Below are 12,527 nucleotides of genomic sequence, written 5' to 3' on the forward strand. Positions count from 1 at the left end.
GATACGCGAGTATCGCTGTCTGGTTCGCCACAAGAAGCAGGCCTTCACTCGCCAAAACGAGGAGTTATTAAACTGTGAAATAACAATTTGAAAGACTTACGGCAGTTCCTGGGGCAGTGAGCCCCATCCCCTCTCACACACACCAAAACCTCGCACTCTTATGCGTGCATACTGTATGATGTCCCAAAGCCCTCTTAAACATCCCACACACACTTCATGCACACTCTTCACAGTCGGTGGTGTCTAACAAGCAGCCCTGAAGCTTCAAACCATCCGAGCAAAAGATCATGAGGGCCTATGCACTGAATTCATTACATACAAGATAAATGCCCTAGCCCCAATCTTGGTAAAGCTCTTTAATGAAGAGGTTTGCATAGGCTTCCCACACACTTGGACCCTTAACACCATCACCCCCATACACAAGGCAAGAGATCCCATGAGCCTGAAAAACGACAGGACCATCATGATTGGACATGTCATGTCCAAGATCTATGCATTAGTACTTGACAAAGAGGTTAGCTTGGTTGCTAAGCTTCAAGGACTCGTAGCAACAGGACGAATAGGCTTCCCAGTAGATCACGGGACTATGGATCATATATGTATCCTCAAGGGCATTGTTAAGGCACGGAGACAAAGGATTGTTGCTTTGCGGATTTCCGCAAGACTTTTGACACAATGGCGAGAGCCCGACTCATCAAAAGTCTACACAAATTGGGTACGATGAGAAGATCACTTGGGCAGTCATGGTGCTCTATGAGAGTGTCTCGCGTAGGGTTTGGACAGGCGCAAGATGGACAGAGGAGATCATGAGCACCATTGGGGTCAAACAAGGTCGTCCACTGTCACCAACCTTGTTTGGTCTCTACATTGATGAGCTTGAGACTTTTATTGGGACCCTTGGAGGGGCTGGTTGCTCTCCAACAGGATCTTTGCTCCAAATTCTCATTTACGCAAATGATTCCTCAGCTGAGGGTCTCCAACGACACTTAGATGCACTCCATACCTTCTGTGAATTACATGACTTGAAAGTCAACCTTGGTAAAAAGGTCATGATCTTCAACACATCCCGAGCAGCCATGCGCAGAGAGCACTTTACCCTAAATGGGTTGCCGGTGGAGGTGGTTGCATAATATACATACCTAGGGGTCCAATCTTTACAATGCGACCACACATTACAGGCTCAATCTTTACAATGCGACCACACATTCGGCCCAATCTTTACAATGCGACCACACATTACACGCTCAATTGAGAAAGGGGTACGCTCTAGTGGCCAGGCTCAAGCAACATTGCTTTCATTCTCATCTTCAGGACCCTCAAACCAAGACTCTTCTCTTTGACTCTTTGGTCCGTCCAGCAAGTATGTATGGGAGCCCATGTTAGGGACTAGACCTATCAGAGACAAATTGGGCCAGTGTTGAGAGGCTTCAAGTTCTCATGCTCTCACGGATGATTCGTAGTAAGCCTTCGGTCACACATCAGGTAGTTTTGGCTGAGTTCAGGGATGCCACTGCAGCTTGATGCGGCATTTCAAATCATCACATATCTCTACTGCATTAAATAGTATACTAGGCTTCCTTGGTTGGCGCCAGCCTCCTCACATGGCACTAGCAACAGAGGGGGAACAGAGGCATTGGTACGTGGGGCTTGTGAAAATGCAACTGGCTCCTCTGCAAGTGTGAGTTTATCTCACTGAAGCTGAGCGTCATTAGTGTCGAAGATCATAACCTTGGTTTTACCTAGGCTGATCATGTCTCGGCTCTCACAAAGAGAGAGAGAGAGAGAGAGAGGATGTATTACCGTCTTTGGGAGGCCTCGCAAGCCTATGAGACAAAGTACAATCCAAGGGTAACTCATACAAGCCATTGTGGGATGAAGCAAAGGGCTCGCTAAGGCCCGTGCTGAGTGCTATGGTGTGAAAACTTAAAAACTCAAAACTCAAAACTAGTACTCAAAACTGAGTGCTAAGGCCCTTGCTGAAAGCCATGGTGTGAAAACTCAAAACTCAAAACTAGTACTCAAAATGCATAGCTAGGTGCCGTGGCGGCTCTTCTGTGGGCTGCGAAGATGGTGCGATATCTGTGTTTATCGGGTCATCTCTTCTTGTAGTGGGGGGCATGGTCTCGACTCTCTGTGATCTTTGTATGTGGTAGGCCATATCAAGAACAACACCTGGGCTCGGATCGTCCCTTATAAGTAGAGCTAGGATGGGTTGGACCTTCATCATGCGTGCTTTGGTCGACCTATGCCTTGTGTGGGGTCTTTGTGTCCTTGGCCCCACCACTCAGTGCCATCTCTTCCCGCTGATCCATGCTGTCCTAATGTTGACTATCTCCTCCTCCTTTACTCCACTATGTCCTGTGGCTGACTCGAAAGCATAGAAGTCTATGACATGTCGCTGTGCACGGTCAGTCTCTTGTGAAACCTGGTCATGAGAGAGGATCAGCTGGGAGATTGGCCCAAAACTGTGCCCCTCCTGAACAGACAGTAGTACGGTCCTCGAATTGAGAGAGAGAAAGAAAGAAAGTTTATTAAGAGTCTCGGAAGACCAAAGGGTCTATGAGACTAGAAAGAAACTGATAGAATGAGCTGAAGGGTGGAACACCCATGACAAACACCAAGGAAAACCCAAAGTCCTGAGCCCTCGAAGTAACTCTAGGTAGATTCTCTCGGATGACCTGGTTCACCTCATGATAGGGAAGCGGGATAGAGGGGGATGTCAACATTGTATTGGAAGGGAGGTAGCTTGTCAATGTGGAGTCCCAAGCTCTCAGCATGTTTCTAAGCACATTTCGAGCATGTAGCATGAAATCACTCATCTTTGACTCTCTCGTTCTACCAGCCCTATAAGCAAGCGCTTTCTGGGCAGTGGAGCTCAAAGAGGATGACCAGGTTTGAAAGAGAACAGTTCATGATGCTATCTTGTATGATCCGGGGGAAGCAATGTACTCCACACGACATTTTCAGAGTTTAGCAGCAAGAACCCATAGATGCCTCGTTCTAGATCATTTCCAATCTAGACCACATCAGACAGCGACTACCATGGAGGCTGTCTATGCAGCTTGAGCGAGCGGCAGTGTCATGCACATGTACCTGGATGGTTCCCATTGTAGGGCATATCTATAGATCACTTACCAATATTCACTAGATACCCTTTTCCTGCATCTGACATAGTAGGAGATTCGTCAAATCATTCAGAATGACCTATAGCAGGTATACATCCATAGGACATAGGTATTCCCCCAAATACCCAGACAGCAGGCGATCACAGACTTCTTCACAGTAGTAGAATTGTTGGGACTCCAGAGACACTGCGACCAAGAAGACCTTAACTTCCAAGCACGCCAGCTCAACAGAAGACTAGACACATCCAACGAGCACCCGCCCCATTCAGCGCGCCATCATTGTGGCACCCTGACATCACACTAAATCACATTACCCACGAGTAGACCACAAAGAGGAAACAAGGACAGCAGTGGTAGATTTCGGAAATGTTCCGAAGACACCAAGATTCTCGATGGGTTTATACCCATGGCAACAGATAATTTTCCTGTCAGCCTCCTCCGTGGCTCAAGATGCAAATAAACTCGACCACCCAGATTATACCTTGACTCACTACACAAATCTTGCTATCTGTATTCTAAGCACTGTGCAAAAAACAAACTATACTCCTCTGGCATATTCATATTTCATTTGATTTACTTGGCATCTCCTATATCCCAGTAAAATCAACAAAGACTACACAAAAAAAATACACCACAAACCCTCAACAAAGGATGTACAAGTTAAGCTGATTATTCCTGACCATCCCCAAATGTGAAATCTTGCAAAGTCAGCGGATATTATTTTTTATCTAACCTGTGCAGGACTTAATCCACTCCAGGGCTGCTGAAGAGTGAAAATTTCCCACAGAATCACTCCAAAACTGTAAACATCTGACTTCTCATTTGATGGCTCATCTCGCAAAACCTCAGGTGCCATCCACTCAGCCTGCAACCAAATGGACACAGTTGTCGGAGCAACCATTCAGGGGAAAATCTACAATTTCAAGGTAATTATCAGCGCAAGGAAAAGAGACTTAAGACTGTAAGGGTTGAACGGAACTTCATTATTACTTCACATCAAAAATCCTCACAAGATCCAACAAAGGACAGACACCACATCACAACACGTGACATACATCATTGTAAGACTAGAAAGCATACAATCTTTGAAATTAATTTCTTGGGAAACGAATGAGGCTGTGGGAGGCAGAAAAAAGGATCTAAGACTGCAAGGGTTAAACAGAACTTAATCTGTTCAACGGAACACCCATTTCGGTTTTTATTTCACACCAAAATTTCTCACAAGACCAACAAAGGACAAAGGCCACATCACAACACAGGACATTCATTGTCATAAGACTAGAAAACATATAATCTTTGAACTCAATTTCCTGGAAAACAAACGAGGCAATGTGAAAGGTGTGTGAGGTGTTTGAGTGAAGCACACGAGCGCGCAAAAGGGGGGGGGGGCATACAATTATCTTTTCATCAATACCCAAGCATAGGCTGCTATTTGAGTCATGAAGGATTTTGGGATCTCTTGGTTAAACCCACTGTTTAATAATTTTCTTGGTAAAATGGACAGATTTCCCTTCAAGAAGGATGGATCAGTAAAAGCTGTTCGAAAATTACAGCTTATTGGAAATGACCAAAGTGAGGATTATATCCCATACATAGGAGACTAACCCTGATGCTAACCTCAGGAGGCACAACATCCTAACTACAGGGACAACCTAAGGGTGTGTTAACACCATGCTACTCATAATCTAACAAATCCCCCCTGTAGGGGTAGTGTAGACATGCACAGAGAAATGGTTTAGTCATCAAATGGAAATAAGCATAAAGCTTTGTGGAAAGCTTCAAACTTTTCTCTAGGTAGTGCCTTGGTGACAGATCAGCAACATCGTCATGTGTAGAGTAGTAGGTCAATGTGATCTCCCCTGCATGAAGGCTCTCTCTAACATAATGATAGTAAATCTCAATGTGCTTGGTATGGGCATGAAAAACTCGATTCCTTGCCACAGCCATAGCACTCCGACTGTCAGTGAGAATGGTAGTGGGTGCCTGTTAATAACTCACAAAGATCTCCAAGCAACCTCCTCAGCCACACACAATCTACTTTTGCCATGAAGGCTTCCCTGTACTCAACCTCACAAGTAGACGTGACAAAAGTGGTAAAGACATGCATGACTTGCCAAGGCAAAACAATTCCCACTTGTGAACTATAGGGTACCATAGTCACCTAAATCACTGAAAGCATATAAATGCAAGCTGTTCCCCTTGGATTAAAAAATCCAAGATTCTGTGTACCCTGTAGATAACAAAAAATGCTACCAAGATTGTGCATAAACTTGCTGGCTTGGGAAATAGCAAACTGAATATCTGGTCTAGTGTTGCACACATAGATAAGACAGCCAACTGCCTGCAGCACATATTATTCTACCATGACAGGATGTTAATGTAATTAAGCACGACATCTTAGCTCCTCTATTTGTCTCATCTCTAAGCTGGAAAAAAGAACCGAAACTGATGAAGCCTGTCATATCTCATCAGAAACGTTTTGATGACTGAACCAAATTGAAATCTGAAACCAGCTCCAAAACGTAATGCATAAGCTGTAAAAGGTACCGTGCCAGCTGCAGAGCGTGAAGAAAGAAATGTGTTTGCCTTGAAGCGAGAGAGACCAAAATCGCAAACCTGCAGGATATGAGCAACCATTGCCATTTTTGACTAAAATTAGCCAGATAATCTTGATAGTCAAGCAGTATGATGCTGCCACTTGATTTAGCCTTTTGAGAATAGCACTTTATCTTCTCAAAGAGATTAAAATAAGAAAGGCTACCAAAAACATAATACCTTCACTGTCCATGTCTTGTCTACCAGGAGATTAGGTGACTTAAGGTCTCTATGCACAATAGGAGGGTTGAGACGATGAAGATAATTCATTCCCTTTGCCTGCCATTCTCTTTTGAGTAAGATTGTGAAATTTTCTTATGAACAAAATAAAAGCGAAAAGCACAAAGGCAAAGGCAAAACGACCGATGATGCATAAAAAAGGAAAAGTAAATACACTACAGTATGCCCACTCACCACATCAAGAGCCATTCGAATCCGCCGCCTTTCATCCAATACTTCCCTCATACCAGGTCTGTGAAGAAGGCGGAATAGGCTGCCTCTGAACAGGAACACTCAAAACAAAGCAATTAGGCAATATGTGCTTCTGCTCTAACATGCATGTAAGCTAGTCTTCCAACATGACATGGTTTCTCTTCTAACTGCACAATTATACCTTGGAAGATACTCCGTAACAATAGAAAGATTCGGCCGTTTCATAACTGCACCCATGAAAAGCACAACATTCGGATGCCGTGTACGCTTCATGATGGCCACCTTCCCGCCCCAAAAAAATAAAAAAGGATAGCAAAGCATTTTAGCACATGGGACAATTTTCCTGATGACCTTACAGGCAAAAGTCAAGGACAAAATCTCGTAATCCATATAGACTACACATTATGATTTACTTTCCACATATGAACAGATTACAGTTCAAATAAAGAAAAAATATTTGTAAAAATATACTCAAAGTTCCTATCACATTGTGAGAAAACAAGGCACTTCACTTACAACTCAATCAAGTTGATCCAAATTCTTCTTGTACTTCCAGAGAATAGAACGTGTCCCCTGATATACGCCGAGACTAAAGAAGTAAGGGCTCCATGAATGAAGTGCATACTTGCTTCATTACTTCATCCATGTGGTTGTCTAATTTTGACCCCCATGAACCAATAAGGATGCATGGAGTCTCCGAGTATTATGGTCCGTTCACAATACTAAAAAGGATAGGTGAGATTGCTTACAAGTTAGCATTACCAAAAGAATGTAGAGGCATCCATTATTTCATATTAGTCAAACGGCTGCTCAAACATGATAGTCTCATAGGAGGGGGGATTGTCTCATATACTTGATTGAACCTTCAGTGCTTCTACATGAGCCAAAAAGAATTCTTGATATTAAAGAAACGCATACGCACCATACAATTATTCAAGCACTAGTAAAGTCGAAGGATGGTTCAGAAGAGAATGCTAACTGGAAAAATGTAAGTGAATTCCCCAATATGTTGTCAAGGACGTCATCCCTTCTTGAAAGGGAGGAAATATTACACCAATCATAGTGTGGTGTAGCATTATCCCCCTTTTTTTTTTTGTGAAGGAAATGTTTATCAAGAATAGTGTGGTATAGAATTATCCCGTTTATTGGGGGGGGGGGGGGGGGGAAGATCATTGTGTAGCGTTATCCCCTCCTCGAGGGGGGTGTTGCCTTGGGAGTTAAGACAATGGTCACTAATCAGAGGGGCTAAGGTGAGCCTAAGGCCTACTACCCAATTACAGCGACTAGGACTAGTCCTAGGTGCTATGTAAGTGAATTCCCCAATAGGTTGCCAAGGACGTCAACCCTTCTTGAAAGGGAGGAAATATTACACCAATCATAGCGTGGTGTAGCTATCCCCCTTTTTTTTTTTTGGAGGGAAATGTTTATCAAGAATAGTGTGGTATAGAATTATCCCGTTTTTGGGGGGGACATTGCGGTGTAGCGTTATCCCCTCCTCGAGGGGGGTGTTGCCTTGGGAGTTAAGACAATGGTCACTAATCAGAGGGGCTAAGGTGAGCCTAAGGCCTACTACCTAGTTACGGCGGCTAGGACTAGTCCTAGGTGCTGAGCATACTAAGTGCCTTGAGTAAACTAGTACATACTAAGAAAGTGACCACTTTCTAAGTATATGCTTGGAAAGTGTACTACAAGTGTCTCGAGTAGACTAGTGCTCTCACACATACAAATCCACACACCCACACATATTTGAGCATCCATCTATACAAAGTCTTCGTACAGAGTTTCTGTCGACACCCCAAAGGTGAAGGGCAGACTCAGCCATGACGAAGGCTAGCATTAAAGGAGAAGGCTAATCAAAAACTAGTTCAAAATCGCATCATTCAAGCTACAAGTGCTTGTGAACACTAAACAATTTCATTTTAGTCTCTCCCAAACGAGCATGAGATGGCTAATTGAGAATCTCATGCAATGTGCAACTGCCAAGCATGCTTGACCCACGTCTCTAGGCATGTGACGGGTAGTGATGACCCCTCTCTCTCTCTAAGAATTTCAGCCAACAATTCCATGACGTAATTGCTTAAGAGAAGGTTATCAATCACTCTTCATTAGGAAACGAACACAGCTTTTGTGTGGTAGACCAGCAAGATATAGTTATCCAAGTTTGTATGACAAAGAGAAGCCGTTGATTATTCTCTTGAATGAGCTCACAGCATAAGGATTTGCATTCCATCATACTAAAGTCTAACGGTTTAGCGCAAATCACTATGGCGGGTTTCTTAGTGGGTCTAATGGTATAGACCAAGAATTGGTGTGCCACTAGCCTAGCTTCAGTGATGGAGGCAACTTAAACTTCAAGATTACGTTTGCATCAAAAGAGTGCATATAATTAGCAAGTGATTCCGCAAGCCTACATGTATATGTGTGTACATTACGCATGCATGAAGGAAAAAGAGAAAGAGATTGTGTGTGCATACAAGAATGCCACCTCCTTTTAGGCCACCAAATACACCATTAAAGTAAAACAATTTTACTAACAAGGCTTGGAGAGCGTGTGAAGATCCCAAATGCAACTTATTTTCATATAGATCAACCCCCACCCATATCTATCAATGAAGGCCTCACCACTCAATAGAAGGAAGAGCAAAGGAAACTCTTTGCATTGCTCTCTGCAATAATGAGGCACCATTCAACGATTCTAGCAACTTTAACCACAATATCAAGGATCAAAATACGATTTTGACAGAATAATCTCTATTAGAAATGAAATGAAATGAAGCAAGAAGTGATTAAGAGGTTGGTTTACAATTTTGGCTTTCCTACATAGTTCGAACCTAGAATGATGTGCTACTTAACAAACAAGCAAGCATGCAAGTTCCCACGTTCGCATCACAAAATATTTATTCAAGTATATACTTCTTACGTAGACATCTCCTTATGCAAGACCTTCTTTTATCATAAGTTATGAAGTACAAATCCTCCTAGTAATCATGTTCATAGGTAGAAATGAAAAATTCCTATGAAACGTATTCACAGAAAATCAACTATAACAAAGCACTCACCTCACGCATAAACTCCTTTAAGCGCTCCTCAAAAAAGTCTTGCTCAAGGAAAATTTTTACAGCGACATCCTATATTGAAATAAATAAAGCTATGAGTTAAAATCTCTCTCTCTCTCTCTCTCTCTCTCTCTCTCTCCACACATACACACACACACAAAAGCAAGAGAAAGAAAGAAAAGAGAGAGAGAGAGAGAGAGAGAGAGAGAGAGAGAGAGAGAGAGAGAGAGTTATCACATACACATATCTAGTTATATGCAGGAACATGCCCAAATTCATCCTTTAAAAAGCAACATATATTGCAGTTTCATCTCATGACAGTCTCTCACAAGGCTGAAAACCATAAACTTCATCACGCATAGCAAGGACTAGCTACTACGACATCTGCACCACCGTCATCAACACCCAACGGTGAGTGCAAACCATAGTATAACCATATGCTCCCACACATACATATCCACACACCCCACTTGAGCATCCATTTATATAAAGGTCTTGTACTCAGTTTCTATCAGCACTCCAAAGGTGATGGGCAGACTCATACGTGACAAAGGATAGTAATACACATTTTATGTAAGTATGAATATATATGTACACACATACACATGCAGGTGCGTGTCCGTATATATAAGCGTATACATACATAGATCTTCCTATACGTATACATATGTGTGTCCATGAGTGCATGCATGTGTGTGTGCGCGCACGTGCACGTGAGAGAGAGAGAGAGAGAGAGAGAGAGAGAGAATGAAAATTTGAACCCATGAGAAATAATTTGATAGGTGTTCCTATTAAGGTTAAAAGAGCTTTAAGGGCCCATATTACTATACCCGTGGTAAAACTGCTTTAAAATGAAACTATTTCAAGCAATGAAATCAACAGTTCCCCACTCTATATCTGCAAGATTCATTCAGATGCATTTATTTGCAGACTTGGCAAGCTGTCATATAAGTTCAAGGAACCCACCCCTAGCCCTCCCCCACCCATTAAAAAACTACTCCCAAAAAAGAAAGGACAAAGTATCACCCCGGGAGGGGGGGGGGGAGTGTTTCCTCGTGGGCGGGCACTTACAGATCCATTCCAATCGGCCCGATGCACTGTCCCAAATGAACCTGCCACATTCCAAGAAAACAACAATCAGAAGCTTCCAACAACATATTTAGATTGAATAGGAACCCCATTTAGCAGCTCATACGAGAACCAGGAAAATATGTGAAAAGGTGAAGGAAAATTAATCATATAAAACTATAATCCAATTCATTCCAACACTCAATCCCTGATCCTGACAAAAAGAAAGTCTCAAATAAAGAGGCAATTCATCAGTTGCGCATGTTACATAAAAGATAGGACACATGAAAGCAAGATGGCACCCTCGCTCCACTTCTGTGCTTCTAGATAGTCCACATATTCGCTTGATTCTAAGGGACTATATGAACAATGTATGATCTTGTATGTATTGTTAGCATTCAGTGTCATGTGGGTGCTCACACATTCTGCGCATGAGCAGACACACGTGTGCACGTGTACGTGTGTGCGTGCGTGCATGCGTGTGTCTGTGTAGACACACACATCAATCATAAAGCTTAGGCTTATTGCCAATAAAACACGTGGAGAATTGGACAAACAGAAGTAGACGAATTTGTTCTCTACTAAAAGCATGATCCATTTCAATTCACAAAGAAAAAATCACCTAGATGGCTGTGATAGACGTGATTGAAACTGTTCATCAAAATCACTCACATCTACATTGTAAAAGCACTCTCATAACATCATGATTAACCAAGCTGAGAAAAGAAAGATCAAAAGAGCTGATGTGGAAAAGAAGATAGGGAGGGGGAAACAGATACAGGACATAGTCCCTTGGAAAAAAAGCTGCGGAAGAGGTGGTGGGGGAGCTACATGGATAAGCTGTAGGTCGCACATGATGTTGTATACTTCATAAGACTGGAATTAATTGAATCTAGCATATTGATAATTTTTTTAAAGACAATACTATTTGAGCCTTTATAGTACCCACCAAAGGTGGCTTGTCTTTTTGACAAGAAATCACATATATATTCTTTTGATAACATCACGTTCAGCCTACTAGGGTTCCACTAAGGTCCACTAAGCTTTTTCTTGATTGGAAGAACTTGTTCTCCTTTGTTGATTGCAAAGCTGTAGCAGAACTAAATTGTGACAAATGTGTATATTTTAAGCATCAACACTGATATAATAGAATGGACAACTATGTGATACATATCAAGAAGACACTCACCATTACTCATTGCCCCAGTCATGCAGAACGCACTAGGGATTTTGAACTATAGCATTTAGCATTAAAGTACCATTCTTTCATTCATTTTGCACAACTTGAACGACTGCTTACAGACTGCCATTTTTCATCCTCTTTGAAATGACTACACAGAATCTACCATGAATTCAATCAACTCACAGCATTAGCTTCCCTACAAAATCAAGCTTACAAGAAAAGGCGGAAAGAAACAGCAAGCACAGCACAGAAAAATACCTTGCCCAATGCGTTCCTTCAGATTAAGCTCCTCCCAAGCAATTTCCAAGCCATCCATTGCAAGTGATAGCTCCAAATTCTTCGCTTTCACTAAAGTTTCACCTGATTCTTCAGGAAGATCTAACCTTCTCTCATCAAACATGTCCTCTGTGAAAGACACATTTAAAGGAGTAGCTAGACCACGCGGGCTCTGAGCTTGCAACGTAGGCTGTTGAGGCAAAGCGTCAATGTTGACAATCACAGGAGACAAAAGATTTTGCCTAGAAGAATCGTTCTCCTGCATAGGCGCATCATTTGATTGAAGACATGCCTCCTTGACCTTTCCTGCATAATGCGATGGCAGAGAGGTGGAATTATTGGCAAAAGTGCTTGCTTGTTGTGTGTTTCTTATGGTTTCTACAACATCAGAACCAGCCCTCGAAGGAGCACCAGCCAGCTTATCACCAGGACCAACTATCCTCCTTCCAACCGAGGCATCGCTTGAAATACTTTCCCAGAATGCATGATTGTTCTCTCTCCGACCTGATTTACAAACGAGGACAATTGGTCTATATCAAACAAAAATAAACACTTGTGAATGTTGCCAAAAGGAATTGCAGCATGAAACTGCTCAACTTTCTTTTCAAGAGAATAAAACCCTAGAAGACCCCAATGCAGTGAGTTTTCTTTGTGCATGGCATAAGGACACATCACAAGTATTCTACACAATAGAATCTTTCACTGTTGCATCATGACATGAAAATCAGAAATTAATTGCGGAAGATGACATCATGACAGGCCCTCTTTAGCTTAAACATGTCTGAGATGTCA

General features: G+C 42.4%; 1 protein-coding gene across 1 annotated transcript in view; it reads right to left on the minus strand.

Moving 5' to 3' along the window:
* LOC147881953 (serine/threonine-protein kinase CTR1-like) overlaps positions 1-12,527 on the minus strand; it is a 50,321-nt gene that overhangs the window by 5,391 nt on the left and 32,403 nt on the right. Inside the window, exons 6-13 of the mRNA XM_087402111.1 lie at positions 11,718-12,239; positions 10,280-10,320; positions 9,212-9,280; positions 6,334-6,434; positions 6,135-6,219; positions 5,901-5,999; positions 5,673-5,741; positions 3,859-3,990 (exon numbers count right to left, since the gene is read on the minus strand). Of these exons, the coding sequence (XP_087258237.1) occupies positions 3,859-3,990; positions 5,673-5,741; positions 5,901-5,999; positions 6,135-6,219; positions 6,334-6,434; positions 9,212-9,280; positions 10,280-10,320; positions 11,718-12,239 (1,118 nt within the window). The remainder of the gene's footprint in view (positions 1-3,858; positions 3,991-5,672; positions 5,742-5,900; positions 6,000-6,134; positions 6,220-6,333; positions 6,435-9,211; positions 9,281-10,279; positions 10,321-11,717; positions 12,240-12,527) is intronic.

The sequence above is a fragment of the Dipteris shenzhenensis genome, chromosome 30 (genome assembly GCF_047967505.1).
Source record: "Dipteris shenzhenensis isolate YYH24624 ecotype China chromosome 30, Dip_SZ_1.0, whole genome shotgun sequence".
Classification (NCBI taxonomy): Eukaryota; Viridiplantae; Streptophyta; class Polypodiopsida; order Gleicheniales; family Dipteridaceae; genus Dipteris; species Dipteris shenzhenensis.